Source organism: Podarcis bocagei (assembly GCF_964188305.1).
Source record: "Podarcis bocagei genome assembly, chromosome: 2".
Lineage (NCBI taxonomy): Eukaryota > Metazoa > Chordata > Lepidosauria > Squamata > Lacertidae > Podarcis > Podarcis bocagei.
The window spans coordinates 111,965,204-111,983,042 of record NC_138126.1 but is presented as its reverse complement, the minus strand read 5'-3'; the positions used below and the strand labels follow the sequence as shown (position 1 = coordinate 111,983,042).

General features: G+C 46.7%; 2 protein-coding genes across 2 annotated transcripts in view; both read left to right on the top strand.

The window, feature by feature from the left end:
- The first annotated feature begins 249 nt into the window (after window positions 1-249).
- Window positions 250-10,730, top strand: LOC308580145 (tubulin alpha-1C chain-like). The gene is made up of 4 exons (XM_081181458.1): window positions 250-383; window positions 5,745-5,967; window positions 6,066-6,214; window positions 9,651-10,730. The coding sequence occupies exons 1-4, from the start codon at window positions 381-383 to the stop codon at window positions 10,623-10,625; spliced, it is 1,350 nt and encodes a 449-aa protein (XP_081037584.1). The 5' UTR covers window positions 250-380; the 3' UTR covers window positions 10,626-10,730.
- Window positions 261-17,839, top strand: part of TUBA1A (tubulin alpha 1a) — an 87,083-nt gene continuing 69,504 nt past the window's right edge. The window contains exon 1 of the mRNA XM_081181455.1: window positions 261-383. Coding sequence (XP_081037581.1) covers window positions 381-383 — 3 coding nt within the window. The 5' untranslated portion in view covers window positions 261-380. The remainder of the gene's footprint in view (window positions 384-17,839) is intronic.

Genomic DNA, 17,839 nt, shown 5'->3' with positions numbered 1-17,839 from the left:
TGGCTACGCCCTTGGCTCCTATGAATTCCTCTGTGAAAAGCGGGGTCCTTGTCCTCCCCCCCCTCCATTCATGGCGGTAGCCGCTTCTCCCCTCCTCATTGGCTGTCCCGCCCGCCTTCACCTTTCGGGAAATTCGAACCCGCCAATCAGGAGCCGGTGAAGGGGCGGGGTAGGGCGCCTCTTTCTCCCTCCGCCAAGCCCCGCCCCTGCTGCCGACGACACGCTCCCAACCCTATAAAAGGCCCCGCCCCAACCCGTCCCGCAGTTCGGACGAAGTTTTGGCTCACCGGCGGCTCCCTCAACGGGTCGACTAGTGAGGAAGACTCGGTTCCTCCTTCTCCCGCTTCGTTGCTTTTTTGCTTCCTTGTCGTCGAGGAAACATGGTAAGTAGCGAAGAGGAGGAGGAGGAGGAGGCGGCGGCTTGGAGACAAAGGTTTCGCGGGGGTGCGTGCCTGGGAACCGGGAAAGCGAGGCAGGGTGGGGTGTAGCGGTGCCAACCTGGCCCCACAAGCGTGAGTGCCCATGCGACACGCATGGCCCTGGCACCCAGGTTAGTGGATGCTCTCCACGGGGAATTTTGTGGGCGCTCGGGCATCCAGGGCCATGGGGTGTGAGGCGAGGGGTCGTGCGAGGGAGCTGCGCCCTGTGGGTGTCGGTAGCCAGTTCGGGGCTCCTGGGACGCGGGTGTCGAGGAGCGGATGGGGGCCAAAAGGCGCTGGCGAGGCAGTGATGCTTTCTTCTCCCTCGTTGTCCCAGGAGGAGCTCCCGGGAAGAGCGTTTCCGCGTGCAGGAAATCGCGCCGCGCAGACACGTGTCCGCTCGGCTGCGTGTGCGCACATCCGGAGGAGCATTGCCCGAGTCGTTTCCGCGCAATGGCTTGGGGGAGCGAAGGGAGCGAGTGGCCTGAAACTTTCGCGCACGCGGTGGGACGCCCAGCTTCCTTGGTGTAGGAAAAGCCCCTAAATGGCCTTACAGTGGTACCTCGGGTTAAATACGCTTCAGGTTACAGACTCCGCTAACCCAGAAATAGTGCTTCAGGTTAAGAACTTTGCTTCAGGATGAGAACAAAAATCGCGCAGCGGCGGCAGCGGGAGGCCCCATTAGCTAAAGTGGTACCTCAGGTTAAGAACAGTTTCAGGTTAAGAACGGACCTCCAGAACGAATTAAGTACTTAACCCGAGGTACCATTGTACTCCTCTTTAACCTTTAACGCGCCATTTAGAAGCATAAGGTGCCTCATTTGCCCCGATTCTGATCATTTGGGGGGGGCGCTTGGGATTCAATTGCGTCTCTACGGGGCTTGTTAAGGTCAGTGCCGGAAGCGGATTCTGGGGTGCGTTGCTTAGTCCAGTCGTTACCAAACTAGACAATGAGAATATCTGAATAGTCTCAGTGCGCCTCGATTTACCCTTTCTTGGAAATGGGTCAATGGAGCACAAGCTCTTTTGCAAAAAATCCTCCGGAAGCATGCTTCCAGAACCTCAAGCAGCAGGATGTGGCCGCTTAAGCCCGGCATGGCAGCCTCTTCCACACGCATGTGCGTAGTAGGGGGGGGTAAGTGAGGGCAGCTGCCCGCCCCCCAGATCAAGTAAAACAATAGAAATACTTAAGTGACGAATCACATAGGTCCTGTCCCCCTGACAAAAGGCCTGCCTCTCCCGCCCCACAAAATTCCTGGTTACGCCCATGTCCAGAACTCTTTTTTCTTGCTTCCGTAACTACGTGTTGAGTCACTTCTTCCAAGCAGAGTTGGAAAGCCAGAGTCCAAGGCAAGCAGCCCGCCAGAGAGAACGCGCGGGAAGAGCCTTGTTGAATAACCAGCTTGTTGCGTCATTTCCCCGGGCGGTTGAATGCAGAACCTTGTGCGCTTCATTTGCCTATTGGCAAAAGAAAGAAACGCTGCAAACCAATCCTGCCCCCCACCCCCCATACAAGAAAAAATAAACACACTCTTGTCCCCAAATGCCCATTGCAAATCGGCCAGGCTAAGCGGCTTAGGTTGCGCTTAAGAGGCATCCTTAGGCAAGGTAATCCTTTTTGGGGTTGGGTCGCATCTTGAAAGCAAAAGTGGCCAAGTTTGAACTTGCCAGCTGCGAAGCTTGGCTCTGGCAAATAGATACTGCATAGAAGGGGCATTATGTGGCATTGCATAATGTCCAGCTACCAGCAGGCAGGGCAAAATGGCTTAAAAGTTGCTGGAAAGCAAGGCGTGTTCAGCCAAAGTGAGTTAGGAGGGACAGATCTTCAAAGGGCATAACAGCTCCATTTTGTGGCTCGGTTGAAATACAAAAGATGCAGTTCCAGCATCAGTTGTTGTTTTTAATTTAAATTAAGAGATTACTCAAAACCTAGCTGTTGAGTAGACTTTTTAATTTTTTGTTTCAAATCTGAGTAACTGGAGCCTGGAAACAAAACTGGATTTGTTTCAAATCTGAATTAACTGGAGGAAATTAAGGGTGTATCCTTGTAGCAGATATCATGAAAAGGATACCTCCACCTGTTGGCAGTGGAGTCTGATCCCCAGGGCAAATGGGGCATTGCCCCCCCAGCCCCAAGTCTCCCACCTTGCAGTTGATCCAAGGATGCAGCTGCCTCTCACCTGCCTAGCATCCCTGTTGCCTTTGTAGAACACTTATGGGGAACAGTATGAGAAACAAAGCTTCTCTGGTTTGCTTTTATTTGGCTCCCTGTCTTGCACACTGCCTGTTGGTAAACCTGGAGCCCTGTGCGAAATCTTTCTCTGTGCCCCACAACTTGTGGGAGAGACACGTTAACCCCCTTTGGAACCCTGGTCCTAGTGTTCTGGGTTCCAGAAACTGAGGCTACCTAATAATGCACAGGACTTGAAACCAAATCTGCTCCTTGCTCTCCTCCCCCTTGTTTGCGCTGTGGGGAGGATAATGGGGCTCAGTTGCCTAGCACTCAATTGCCTGCCTTGGTGGGGGGAGGCTTTGGGCCTCTTCTGCTTAGCTCTTGCTGTGTTTTCACTTCGCTGGCAGCAACTAGCTAAAACAAGCCAAATCCTGTTGGGAGTTCAAAAGAACTGGCTCTGAGACATCAACTCATTAGCATCTGGATGAGCTATCCGAAGAAGCAAGCATAAGCAAGCTAGGAACTGTGTCTCGCTTAAACTCCAGCACTCCTATAATCTCCAGGCCTTAGTCCTTTTGACCAATGGAACAACTTTGAGCACAGCGCCTGTAGTCATGGGTGTTCAGCGTGGGGGCAGTTGCTCCCTCCCATTAGGACCCATAATCCCCTGATTCTCCTATCAAAAAGAAAGCTATATTTGCTGCTTTGTTCTGGATAGTTGAAAAATTTCAGGGGTTTAAAAAAAACAACACCACTCAAAAACCTTCAGGGTGCCCTGGTTTTTACTCTTGAAATATGGCAACTCTGTATTTGAGGCGTTTGTGTAACCTAAAGCATGAGGCAAAAATGTGATACTATACAGATTTTACAGTCCTGAGGGATACATTGTGCTGCTGCAGCAGACACAATGACTCAACAGGCACCGGGTTGTTTGAGTCACACCCAAAGCCTGCAGTGCCGATTAAGAATGAGTAACAGTGTCTTGCATACAATTGGTGCTTCAGGGCTGAGTTACAGTGTTGTCGTGTAGGGCATCGGTTGGTCCTATTGCACACCCTTGGCCAAGCGCATCTGGCTAGTCCGAGGTAGGACTCTTTCCTACCCAGGGGACAAGACTACTACCTCACACTTCAGTCTGTCTCTCCTGCTCATTTATCTCACCATCTGCATGTTCAAGTAGGTTTATGAACCTTAAGAAGGGACAAGATTGTTGCAGTTCTATATAACGCTTCAGGAGTTCACTTGTGGAAAATACAAATAAACTGCAGTGACCAGTGTCCCTATTATTATTATTATTATTATTATTATTATTATTATTATTATTATTATATTAATTCCCCACTCATGTGGCTAGGGTTTCCCAGCCACTGTGGGCAGCTTCCAGCATATATGAAAACATAATGAAATGTCAAACATTAAAAACTTCCCTGACAGCCTTCAGATGTCTTCTAAAAGTCAGATAGTTGTTTGATTGGGAGGGTGTTCCACAGGATGGGCACCACCACCAAGAAGGCCCTCTGCCTGGTTCCCTGTAACCTCACTTCTCACAGTAAGGGAACCGCTAGAAGGCCTTCGGCGCTGGACCTCGGTGTCCGAGCTGAGTGATGGGGGTGGAGACACTCCTTCAGGTACACTGGGCTGAGGCCGTTTAGGGCTTTAAAGGTCACCACAAACACTTTGAACTGGGAGCCAGTCAAGATCCTTCAGGGCCAGTGCTTTTAGGGGTGAGAGACTCTGGGCACACCCCCCCAAAAAAAAAGCTCAACTGTGGGCAATGGATAGGTCGCTGCCAATTTTATAATACTGGGAGTAGATCGCAGTCTCTAGAGAGTTGGATATGCCTGTACTAGGTGCCATCTATATAACATTTTCATAGAATTTTCTCTTACATGCTGTGGATTTTATATCCGTATTCTGTAATCGTTCCCATGCTTCCATTTCTACATTATGATGAATACCTGTTGCCCAGTGTCTTGTTTGTTTTGTTTCCCATTGTACATTTTAGACATCACAAAGGCCTACCCTTTCTAAAGGAAAAATGAGGTATCCCATTCTGTAGGTGCTGGTGTCTCGTTTAAGAGTTCCCTTCTCTTCAGATAGGATGAGGGGGGAGAATTGGTTTTCACCAACAGTTTCTGGGTAAAAGCTGTTGGCTTCCAAAGCTGTCACAAGCCACTTTCTCCTTATCAATCATCAAAAAATGGATTAAAGTCGCAACAGACTGGCATGTGGACAAGTTCCTTCTTTAAATGACTCCCGAGTATTATCAGCTTAGCTTTAAGAAAGTGAGTGAATTTTCCACATGTCTTATTTCCTAGGCAATGGGTTTTGTTTGCATTCTGGTTTCTGGGTCTTTGGCATACAGTGTTCTAAAAATCTGTGGTTAAAGCGCAATTTCTATAAACACAGTTTGAATTCTGCAAGTTTGAGGCCACAGAAGTGGGGCAGGATGGGGGACTACTTATTCCCAGCTGTACTATGGCTCTGCCTTGGGGATGATGACATTGCATTGTGAGCAATTCATTAGCTGCTTACTTCCTAGTAGACTGCCGACTAGGTAAAGTTAAAGGACCCCTGGATGGTTAAGTCCAGTCAAAGGTGACTATGGGGTTCCGGAACTCATCTCGCTTTCAGGCCGGGAGAGCCGGCTTTTGTCCACAGACAGCTTTCTGGGTCATGTGGCAGCATGACCAAACCACTTCTGGAGCAACGGGACACCAGAGTGCATGGAAATGCTGCTTAGCTTCCCACCGCAGTAGTACCTATTTATCTACTTGCACTGGCGTGCTTTCGAACTGCTAGGTTGGCAGGAGCTGGGACTGAGCAACGGGAGATCACCCCGTCACCGGGATTCAAACCCCTGACCTTCTGATCGGCAAGCCCAAGAGGCTCAGTGGTTTAGACCGCAGCGCCACTGCCGACTAGCACAGCTTTGCTCATTGTGTGCATGCACAAACTGCTCTAGATATATCACTTCATTCCTTTCTGCAGTTCTGAAGGCAGGCCCTAAACTCACACTTAAGACGCAGGGGTAGGAATGGGGGATTTAAAATAACATGGAATTGGTTGGACAGGGGAGTTCCATGTCTGTGGGGGGTGTGTCTGCATTGAGGAAGGACGCATGCATTCATTTTAACCGCTTCTCTCTGCAGCGTGAGTGCATCTCCATCCATGTTGGCCAAGCCGGAGTCCAGATTGGCAATGCCTGCTGGGAGCTCTACTGTCTTGAGCACGGCATCCAGCCTGATGGGCAGATGCCCAGCGACAAGACCATTGGGGGAGGCGACGACTCCTTCAACACTTTCTTCAGTGAGACGGGAGCTGGCAAGCACGTGCCCAGGGCGGTCTTTGTGGACCTGGAACCAACTGTGATTGGTGAGCAAACAAGGCACTTCTAATAGCTTTCTAGCTGTGTTTGTGTCTACAGGAGGGATGCCAGAGGTCTTAATGCTTCCAATTGCTTCTCTCCACAGATGAGGTGCGCACTGGCACCTACCGCCAGCTCTTCCACCCTGAGCAGCTCATCACTGGCAAGGAGGATGCTGCCAACAATTATGCCAGGGGCCACTACACCATCGGCAAGGAGATCATTGACCTGGTCCTCGACAGGATACGCAAGCTGGTGAGTTGATGTCTGCAGCCTGTGAGACTGGAGGAAGGGGCTTCTAAACACAACAGGAAAGATGTTTCACAAAAACATGCATTCTAAATGGGGGAAGGACATTTCTTTAATATGTTCCTTCTTGTTTCCTCTGTTCCGGCTGTGAGCCTGGTTGTAGCAAGAAAAAAGCACTGCCCATGTTAACAGGGAAAGGCCAGCTTTTCAGAAATGGACAAAACCCTTTAAAAAAAGGATAAATGTGGACCCTCCAAAATTGATAAGTAAAGACTGAGTGTGCTTGGAGTCCATAGAATTCTATGTGCTAGGAGGAGAAAATATAAAAGCAAAGGGGAGAGGGGGATGGAATGGCAAAGGGGGGGATCCTGACACCCCCCCACTCCTCCCACTGCAACATTTTGTTGCAGGTTTTGCTTTATGTCCAAGCTGTGTTAAACTTTTCAGCAGGTCCTCCCTGCCTGTACTGTTTGTGCAAGTCTGCCGTTTTCCTTCACCTCCTTAAAGGCAAGAATAAATTGTATAGTCAGTTGTACACTGCTGCTAATTAATACTTCACATGCACTGTATCCTGCTTTTCCCCAAAGAGCTTAGGATAGCAGAGGTGGTGGTGTGATCAGGCAATAATTTGTTAGGTCATTTTGATCTGTCTTCCAAAGCTAAGCGCTGGGGCAGGAGTACGATAGGCATAAATTTAGCAGGACCAGTTGGTCTACGAAGGGGAGCTTAATGGTTGAGATGTTCTCAGTATAACATCTAGCCCTTGAATTTAACAGGCCATGGTTGTTAGGAAGCTACAGGGACATAGTATTAAGCGAGGCTCAGTGTCTCTGTCCCCCTCTCCTTCATCCCACTCAGAAGTCTCTGCTGTACTGCCTAGGAGCCTTCAGCAGAGACTTACTTCTGTTGTGTGGTCTTCTGAAAAGCTGACTGGGGTAAGGAGGTCTTCACAGGATCTTCTAAAGACAAAGGATGCTTGAGATAGACTTAAAAAACCCCAACTCCAAATCTGAATGTGCAGTGGTTCTTCTCCCCTGCCTGCCCTCAGAGAGCCTCTGAAGGCAAATTCTTTGATCTTGGCAGGCAAGAGAGGAATGTCACTCTACAGCTGCCAAAATTGGGCTTGCAGGAAAAACCTGGAGTGGATTTTTGTGAGAGGAAGTCCGTGGTCTCTAGTCCTAGAATGCATTTGGGAATGCTTTTCCCCATCGCTACATGCACAATATTCCAAGCAAGGGTGTGCATCTTATTGGACCTAGGGGTGTGGCCGCACAAATTGGAGTATTGTTTCCTAATCTCACGTTTTTGGTTATTTTTGCCTGTATTGTGTTTTCTCTGCTTCTCCTGGAGCTTGGGGGCAGCTTTTCAATGCGTCTTCCATTTCACTTGCAGGTGGGATCTCCCAAACACCAACTCCACGAATAGCAAAGGAATAATATCCAAAGTAGTACTAAGTAACCCCTAGCTCAAGCAGAACACTTTCACAATGAGACTTCCCTCCTCTTTTCACCCCAGAAACTGTTCCAGGGGTTCCTCAAGCCACCTGGATCATATTTTGGGGTGCACATGGGAGGGCGAGTTCCATTGCGCAAGCCAAAGTTTTTCCGCTCGCATAATTATTTATTTGGATGCCACCCAAAGAAACAATTGCTTGGTTAGAAAAGCAGAAATAGAGCTTTGTGTAAAGTGGAAGAGCTCTCTGTATAGCTCTAGTCATGGGAAAATAAAATTCCTAGGCTGTGAATGTGCTCACAGGAACCTTGTTATTTAAATTCTAATCTTTCAGCCTATGGAAATAAAACAAGCACAGATAGTTGTGGGGGTGGGGAATTGTACAGTTTAAGGAAGCCAGGAGTGGCATTGTTGAGTTTCTGAAGATAAAAGCTCTTGGGCTTATCTGTATGGGAGACTGTTAGCTCTGCTCTTTATCTTTAGCAAGAGTTGAAGAGGTAGGATTGTACAGGCTGTAGTTTCTCATAAATATTTGGAGGGGAAACTGCTCTGTGTATGCTAATAGGCACCCTGCTGCTTTAAGGCTAAAGAACAGTAACTGAGTAAAAATGCATGCAGCCAAGCTGTTAATCTGCTTGTTGTATTGAGGTGCTTTTTATAGGCAATCATAAGCATAGTTGCCTTTTCCCAGGAAGTTGGAGATTGCTGAGTCTCTGTGATCTCTAGCTCTAAAATGGGGCTTCGTGATTTAAGAAAGTTGGTGCCATTTGCTGCGTCTTATATAAACCACAGCTCAAAGAAGAATTATCGGACGCATGCTTCATGGCTTACCTTGTGGCTTCAGTGGTCTTCTGTAAAATGAGCATTGTTCAAAGGGAGACTTTGATTAATACCATTCCTTACTTCATGGGTGAGGAAGCTTTGGACTTCAGGAAATGGTTAAGCAAAAATGTCCCTGTCATCCCAGACCATGAGCTATTTTAATTTGAGTCCAGCAGTGTATGGAAGCCACAGGTTCCCATCCATGCCTTATGCAGATTGTCCCAGTGGTGTGCAAAAGGTCATTTGTTTCAGCCCCTGTGTCCAATTTTGGATGTTGCTCAGGTTGGTAACTCCAAAGTTGTACAAGAGAGGAAGGAAATAGATCAGTCTGTCCTTGATGTGTGGACGTGGTACATTGCCCAGTCAACAACTCATGGGCAGTTATGTTGAAGGGGGTAAGTGCTGTGGGTGGGAAGGAGATAATCATAAAGAATAGTCTTCTTGTGTTGTGATCTTAAATTAGTGTTAGGATCAAAATTCTTAAATAAGCAAAGGCCCAGGGATTATCTTCTGCTACAACAGAGTTAGCTAGCATTGTGACATCTGGACGTTGTTAGACTACAATCCCCATCATTGCTTACCACCTCATAAGATGGTGAGTGCCAAGACTGCTTGGGTTGATGGGAGATAGACCCCACAGCCTTTGGAGGACACTATGTTGGCTACTGGAGGAATATGCCATCTTCAAGGAAATTGGATTTTGCTCTCTAAACCCCCAGTAGCAGAGGAGGTGGTGTGAGATCATGCAATGATTTGTGCGGTCAGATTGATCTGTCCTCCAAAGCTAAGAGCTGGGGCAGGAGTAGCGTAGGCATTAATTTACCAGGACCAGTTGGTCTAAGAAGGGGGAGCTTAATGGTTGAGTTGTCCTCCATATAAGGTCTAGCCCTTGAATTACAGGTCATAGTTGTCTGGAAGCTACAGGGACACAGTATTAAGTGAGGCTCAGTGGCTCTGTCCCCCTCTCCTTTATCCCATTCAGAAGTCTCTGCTGCACTGCCTAGGAGCCTTCTGCAGAGACTGCCTTCTGCTGTATGATCTTGTGAAAAGCTGACTCTTACTGTCTCCAAACCCCCAGTAGTCTCCATATTAAGTGACTAAGCAGGCTTTTCAGCAAGACCATGTCAGGACTTGTGAGAATCCTTTAAAACCTCTCTCTTTCCAACAGGCCGACCAATGCACAGGTCTCCAGGGCTTCCTGGTCTTCCACAGCTTTGGTGGGGGCACCGGTTCTGGGTTCACCTCTTTGCTGATGGAGCGCCTGTCCGTTGACTACGGCAAGAAGTCCAAGCTGGAGTTCTCCATCTACCCAGCTCCCCAAGTCTCCACAGCTGTCGTCGAGCCCTACAACTCCATCCTGACCACCCACACCACCCTGGAGCACTCCGACTGCGCCTTCATGGTAGACAACGAGGCAATCTATGACATTTGCCGCAGGAACCTGGACATTGAGCGCCCCACTTACACCAACCTCAACCGCCTTATCAGCCAGATTGTGTCCTCCATCACGGCCTCCCTGCGATTTGACGGTGCCCTGAATGTAGATCTGACAGAATTCCAGACCAATCTGGTGCCCTATCCCCGAATCCACTTCCCCCTGGCCACTTACGCCCCAGTCATCTCTGCCGAGAAAGCTTACCATGAACAGCTGACAGTAGCAGAGATCACCAACGCTTGCTTTGAGCCAGCCAACCAATTAGTGAAATGTGACCCTCGTCACGGTAAATACATGGCCTGCTGCCTGTTGTACCGTGGGGACGTTGTTCCCAAAGATGTCAACGCTGCTATTGCCACCATCAAGACCAAACGTAGCATCCAGTTTGTGGACTGGTGCCCCACCGGTTTCAAGGTTGGTATCAACTACCAGCCCCCCACGGTGGTCCCCGGGGGCGACCTGGCCAAAGTGCAGCGTGCCGTCTGCATGCTGAGCAACACCACAGCCATTGCTGAGGCCTGGGCTCGCCTGGACCACAAGTTTGACCTGATGTATGCCAAGCGTGCCTTTGTCCACTGGTACGTTGGGGAAGGGATGGAGGAAGGCGAGTTCTCGGAGGCCCGGGAGGACATGGCTGCCCTAGAGAAGGATTACGAGGAGGTTGGGGCAGACAGTGCCGATGGGGATGACGAGGGCGAAGAATACTGATTTCTGTTTGTATCCGTTTGTTTTCTACTTCTCGCTCCTGTCTCCTTCTGGATGCCTTCTGCTGCCCATTGTGTTAGACTCATTAAACAAAATGTTTAGCTGAAAGCAGTCTTGTTTCTTTCTTTATAGAACAAACCGTGCCCTGTCCTTCTGAGTTGTAGGCTTGGGTCCAAGATTCAGCACTGGAAGCCATGTGTCTGCAACCCTGTGCTGAGGAACATGAGCGAGAAAGGGCTATTATGCCCCTGTCCCTGTTTGTGGGCTTCCCATCAGTGTCAGGCTGGCTACAGTGGGAACAGACGGGCACATTTGGAACTCAAAGTCCCATGGGTGTCGGTCAACAACTGGGTGTGCTGGTGGTGGAGAGGGCGTAACACAAGATGGCTGCCTTGGCAGTGTGGCTTGACAAAATAGCTGCCACATTTAAAAGAGCAGAAAAGGGGCATATAAAATGGTGCACCCCATGTCACCCAGAGAACAAGGATGGCATCCTATATCAGTCCCTGCTGCACTCCGTCCCATAGACAAGTTACTTGCACTTCTCCTCTTGTTGTTGTTGTTTGTTGAATTTATATACTGCCCTATACCTGGAGGTCTCAGGGCAGTTCACATAAAAAGATCACAGTATAAAAAATAAAAATAAAAACAATAGCCCAGTAATAAAGGTAAAGGGACCCTGACTGTTAGGTCCTGTTGCGGACAACTGGGGTTGCGGTGCTCATCTCACTTTACTGGCCAAGGAAGCCGGTGTACAGCTTCTGGGTCATGTGGCCAGCATGACTAAGCTGCTCCTGGCAAAACCAGAGCAGTGCACGGAAACGCCGTTTACCTTCCCGCTGGAGCGGTACCTATTTATCTACTTGCACTTTGACATGCTTTCAAACTGCTAGGTTGGCAGGAGAAGGGACCGAGAAACGGGAGCTCACCCCTTTGCCCTTCTGATCAGCAAGCCCTAGGCTTTGTGGTTTAACCCACAGCGCCACCTGCGTCCCATTCATTCCTTTGTGCCGTACAATTGCCTATCAATCCACATAGGGTGCATTGCAGTAATCCAATCTAGAGGCTACAATAGTCAACCGCCTATCTCAGTCCATGAATGGCTGTAGCTGTCTTGCCAGTCAGACCTGGGAAAACGACTTCCTCTTATATAAAGGTTTTACGAACCATATTCTACGGAATTTGTATAGAGTTTGGGAGAAATATAAAAATCTGCTGGAAAGGAAAACACCTTTATGGCTATCTGCTATTAAGGCTATTACAATTAAGAGAGTTAATATGGATAGTGGGCAACTTACAGGGAATTGCTATACTTTACAGAGGGGGAACCTAAACTGAAATCAATGGAAAGTATAAGGAGCCATTTCATAGACTGCCTACGATATCATCAGTTACATGAAATGTTTAAAATAGGCAGGAAAATGGTTTTTTTGGGGGCCAAAGCTCACAATTTGAAAAAGAACTTCTACAAAAGAAACTTTTATCTAAAATGTACAATCTGTTCTTAGATTGGGAAATGAGACGAGTTTGTCAAAGCGCCTCTGAAACATTGGGCAATAGATACAGGACATAATATAGATTTTAATCTCGGGGGGAAACTTTGGGAAAGCGTTCTGAAGTTTACAGCATGTTACTCCTTGGAAGGAGAACTACCTGAAAATGATATACAGGTGGTATCTAACTTCTGAGTAGACTTGCTAAGATGTATAAGACTGAATCTGATAAGTGCTGGAGATGCAATGAGCCCGAGGGTACATTCTGTCATATGTGGTGGACCTGTAAAAGGGTAAAAGAGAACAGTGGTACCTCCGGTTGCAAACTTAATCCGTTCCGGAGGTCCGTTCGTAACTGGAAACCGCTCGTAACATGAGGCGTGCTTTTCCTAATGGCGCCTCCCACTGCTGCCGCGCCGCCGGAGTGCAATTTCCCCTCACATCCCAGGGCAAAGTTTGCAAGAAGGGGCATCTACTTCCAGGTTAGTGGAGCGCGTAACCCAAAGAATTTGTAAGGGGGACAGTTCACAACATGAGGTATGACTGTATTGGGAAATAATTCATAGTTAACTGAAAAAAAATGTTTAAAAGTACCTTTCCAAAAAAACCCAAACAACACCAGAGTGCTTTTTGTTGGGGATAATTCAGATGGAAATTCCCAGGTGTCAAAAAAGGTTATTTATGTATGCCACTACTGCGGCCCGTGGTTTGTTATCCCTAAAAATGAAAAACGAACAAAGTCCCAACTAAAGAATGGAGACTTAAGCTGATAGGTCTGCAAGCTGCACCTATTCCAACATATAGAATAAGAGAACCAGAAGAACATATGTTTAAAGAAAATTGGAAAATATTTATTGAATATATGGGGGGGAATTGTGTACATATGAAAACGCTGGCAGCAATAAGATAAATTAAACAGTGTAAATAAGTTTTGATGGATGCAATAATGGAATACTGAATGGTTTAGTTTATATAAAATATGCAGGGATTTATGTTACGCAAAATGAACCATGGAAAGAGAAGAAGGGAAGTCACTGTTGTTTAAATGAATACAGTGGTACTTCTGGTTATGAACTTAATTCGTTCCGGAGGTCTGTTCTTAACCTGAAACTGTTCTTAACCTGAGGTACCACTTTAGCTAATGGGGCCTCCTGCTGCCGCTGCACGATTTCTGTTCTCATCCTGAGGTAAAGTTCTTAACCCGAGGTACTACTTCCGGGTTAGCGGAGTTTGTAACCCAAAGTGTTTGTAACCCGAGGTGCCACTGTATTCTAAAATGTAAAACAGAAAATTTAATAATTATGGGGGTGGGGAAGGAAAAGGCCTTCCTCGCCACTGAGGTCATCTAGGAGCACCCTCAGCTTGTGAACCTGTTCCTTCAGAGGGAGTAGCATGTCGCTCAAAGCAGGCTGTGGACCAAATGATCCAAAATGGCTAACTGCCCACCCACAGCGCTTCCACCTTGGCAGGATTCAGAGCCTGTTGCTGGCCATCACGCAGCCCACCTCTGAGTCAAGGCACTGGTCCAGACCTCGCATGACCTCTCTGGATTCGGATGTGGCAAAGAAATTTATTCCTACTCATTATTTACTTGCCCCTGTGATTGAGTTTGTTGGATCGTTAAACCTTCTATTTGTGGCCAAACGTTTTCAAATTGATTTACTAAAAAACAAACCAAAAAAACCCAGTCAATTAAGTTTACAGGAATTCATGCATTTCCTGCCCAACCCCTACACCCCCCCAAAAAAAAATATCTCCCACCCTTCCTTCCTTAACTTCCCCCCTTCTCCAGTGACACAATGCTTTTGCACTGGTGGTTATGCTCTCCCCTTGTTTTCCTCAAGTTTCTCCTTGTGTCAGTGTTCTGCTCTCACCACTTATTGTCCAGTTTCTTCCAATAACTCTTCATCCTCGCCTTCTCCATCTAACTCAGGTTTCCTCAACCTCGGCCCTTCCGATGTTTTGGGACTACAATTCCCATCATCCCTGACCACTGGTCCTGCTAGCTAAGGATCATGGGAGTTGTAGGCCAAAAACATCTGGAGGGCCGAGGTTGAGGAAGCCTGCATTAGGCATTTGTCGTTTGCTTAGCGCTTCCACACTCAAACCCTGAAATCATTGGATCTGATCTCTGCCATAGTGTACACATCCCATCTGTCACACATTGTTTAAAATGGTATCTTTTGTCCAGCTACAGATGAATAGTTCATTTGCAATTATTGGACAAACTTGGAATACTTTAGTTGAAAGCAGTGTCTCGGTGGAAATCGGCTAAATGTCAAGGAAAATCTGGACCTATGGCAACTGATGTCAGCAGTGTTATTTTTGCCAATTTTCCTTAAAAAATAGCTTTTAAATTTTAAAAACATTTTAAAAACAATAAATTTTATTTTTGAATTTTCTATTTTACATTATCAAACAAATTAAATACATAGACATATAATCCCTTTTTGACTCCCCCCCCCCAATGTGGACTTTAATATAATGATTTTCCCCTCTGCACCTCTTTTATAACTCCATTCTCATAAATCCTTTGTCAATCCATAGTTCAAATTTTTATCTACAAGTTTCATGTCAATCCTACCAATGTACGTAATTGTACAAATGTGATCAGTGGTTGGCCTCCACCTTTCGTCAATGCCTTCATTCCTCAAATTCCCTCCATGAGAAAGTTAGGCTAAGGATCTGCCCTGCATCTCCCAGTGAAGACAGAGGCAAGTTATTCGTTCAGCCCAGGGCTGGTCCAAGACTTTTTGGCACCTGAGCCCCACCCCAGCCAGGGAAGAAAGAGCGTGTGAAGTGAACATGGGAGGAATAAATATACAGTGGTACCTCGCAAGACAATAGATAATAATAAGAATAATAATAGTACCTCACCCATTTGACCAGGTTCCCCCAGCCACTCTGGGTGGCTTCTAACATATATAAAAAAACTTTAAACAATAAAAAAAACTTCACTATACAGGGCTGCCTTCTCCTAAGGGTTGTATAGTTACTGATCTCCTTGGCTTGTGTATAGCATAACTCCATACACTCCAACATTTCTCTAATGAAAGTAAAGTAAAGGTAAAGGGACCCCTGACCATTAGGTCCAGTTGCGGGTGACTCTGGGGTTGCGGCGCTCATCTCGCTTTACTGGCCGAGGGAGCCGGCGTACAGCTTCCGGGTCATGTGGCCAGCATGACTAAGCTGCTTCTGGTGAACCAGAGCAGCGCACGGAAACGCCGTTTACCTTCCCGCTGGAGCGGTACCTATTTATCTACTTGCACTTTGACATACTTTCGAACTGCTAGGTTGGCTGGAGCAGGGACCGAGAAACGGGAGCTCACCCCGTTGCAGGGATTAGAACCGCCGACCTTCTGATCGGCAAATCCTAGGCTCTGTGGTTTAACCCACAGCGCCACCTGTGTCCCCTCTAATGAAAATAGGGACGTCTTAAGGGAAAGCGGGACATTCCAGGATCAAATCAGAAACCAGGACGGCTTCTGTAAATCCAGGACTGTCCCTGGAAAATAGGTTCTGCAGTCTATGTGAAGGAAGGGAAGATGGATGTAAGAAGGAGCAAGCAAAGAGGCAGTTGTTAAAAATATCATCTAACCAGACATAGCCAACTCCACATATGGCTAACTGGAGTCCGTCCAATGATGCTTTTGTATTTATGCAGATATAGCTGCAGCAGAAGCTGAAGGAGGCAGCAGTCATTCAGATTCGCCCTTGCTGGAGTATCCTGCTGTCTGGAAGAAACCACTTGGCAGGAGCTTGCTTTCTCATGCAGAGGCGGCTGAATTCCAAGCTGCAGACTTAGCAACCCGCACCCATCCATTTATTCCACTGCTTGTTGGGGCCAGAACAAGCTCTGCAGATTGGAAGCTTACTGGCAAAGGACAAAAATGAAGCAGAACTGTTTTGCCACTCAGAGGAGTCCTGCAGGCCTCATTCCTAACCTACAAACTCATTGATGTCAGGGTACTTTTGTAGCAATACAGGAAAGACTGCTGACACAATCTACAAGGATACCCTGGTTCTCAAACACCTTGGTACTCAAACAACTTGGAACCCAAACACTGCAAACCCAGAAGTAAGGTTCCGGTTTGCGAACTTTTTTCGGAAGTCAAACATGCTCCATTTTGAGAGTTACACTTCCAATTTGAGTGCCACACTTCTATTTTGAGTGTTACGCTGAGGTTTGTCTGTTTTTGCTATTTATTTTGCGGTTTTTGCTTTGTTTTTGTGACTGTGTGGAACCCAGTTCAGCTACTGATTGATTGATTGTTTGATTGATTGATTGATTGATTGATTGATTGATTGTGTGACTGCAGTACGTTGTTTATTACTTTCATTTTATGGAACAATGGTCTTGTTAGTAAAATTCATGTTAAATGGCTGTTTTAGGGGTTGTTTTTAAAAGTCTGGAATGGATTAATCCATTTTGCATTACTTTCTATGGGAAAGCGCGCCTTGGTTTTGGAATGCTTTGGTTTTGGAACAGACTTCTGGAACGGATTAAGTTTGAGAACCAAGGTACCACTTTACTGAAAAGTACTCAAAAATGAAGGGGTTTCAAAGAGCAGCAATATACGGCTCCAGAAGCACATTTTGGAAATGCAGGTTTTAATTCCAGCACGATCACTGCATGTAATAAGGACTTGTACTTTCTCATTCTAATATGCAACTTCTGTATGTAGTTAGTCATCAGCTTCTAAGACAGCCTTCAGAACCAATCTCAGCACATCTTCTTTGTTCCATTTCCCCACTTTTTCTAGTCACCTTTTAGCCATTTTTATTAGATTCGCTTTTCTAGGGTGGCTGGTGTCTTTATAGCAACAGGGCATAGCCCGGGAGTTAAATGCTAGCAACTGAGATTTATCCCCCACCTACTCACCAAGATTAAGTTCTGTATCTTGTAGCCCTGGCAGGGATTACTTTGCCAACAGAAAGAGCTTGCGTATAGCTTTATTACCTCCACTGAACAAAACAGGCACGCAAAATAAAACCCATGTGCTACTCTAGTGGGAGGGGAGATGGCATGTTGCCCATGCACCTCCTTATGAAACAGCCAGGGCCGTCTTCCCCATAGATGCTGGGGGTTCGGGGCCCCCTTGTGCCAGGCTCTCAGGGGAGTAACCAAACAAACCCCTGTGTGGCAAAGAGAATGTCAGCAATGTCTAGGCAACACGATGACCATATACACCTTGTGGTCTCTTCCAACTCTATGATTCTATATGTAATAGACAATCTTTACAGAATTGCTTCAAACCGTAACAAGTACAAAATGAAATCTTTAGTCTCAAAGTCTCTGAAAAATCTTTTAATGAAGCGAGGTGCCAAACTGTGTACGATGAAAGACAAGCTGCGAAGCTTTGTGTATTCGGCAATTACGATGTTCAACACTGAACAGTGATTCTGGATATTGACTACTGTTTCGTAGAATTCTTTGTCAGCATGGTTGGAGGATATAGAATTGCTTCATAAACTGAAAATAAAATTTTACAGACGATCATATTTGCTCCAGTGTGCTCCAGTGGTGAAATGTTAGAACCATCAAAAAGGTGATCAAAATAGGGGTTCCACGTATAGCTCTGGTGGCAGTGACCCAGTAGTGCTTTATTCAGCTAAGCAGAATCAACAAAAAGGTGATCAAAATATCACAAACCTTACCACCACCCAAATGCTGCAAAACCGGTGTAACTAGATATAATGAGATTCAAATTTGCCCTTTCACAG

What these genes read in the sequence shown, in the direction of transcription:
- LOC308580145 (XM_081181458.1), top strand. An exon ending in CCTGGAACCAACTGTGATTG is followed by an intron (nt 5,968 to 6,065) that starts GTGAGCAAACAA and finishes TTCTCTCCACAG; the next exon opens with ATGAGGTGCGCACTGGCACC. An exon ending in TCGACAGGATACGCAAGCTG is followed by an intron (nt 6,215 to 9,650) that starts GTGAGTTGATGT and finishes TCTTTCCAACAG; the next exon opens with GCCGACCAATGCACAGGTCT.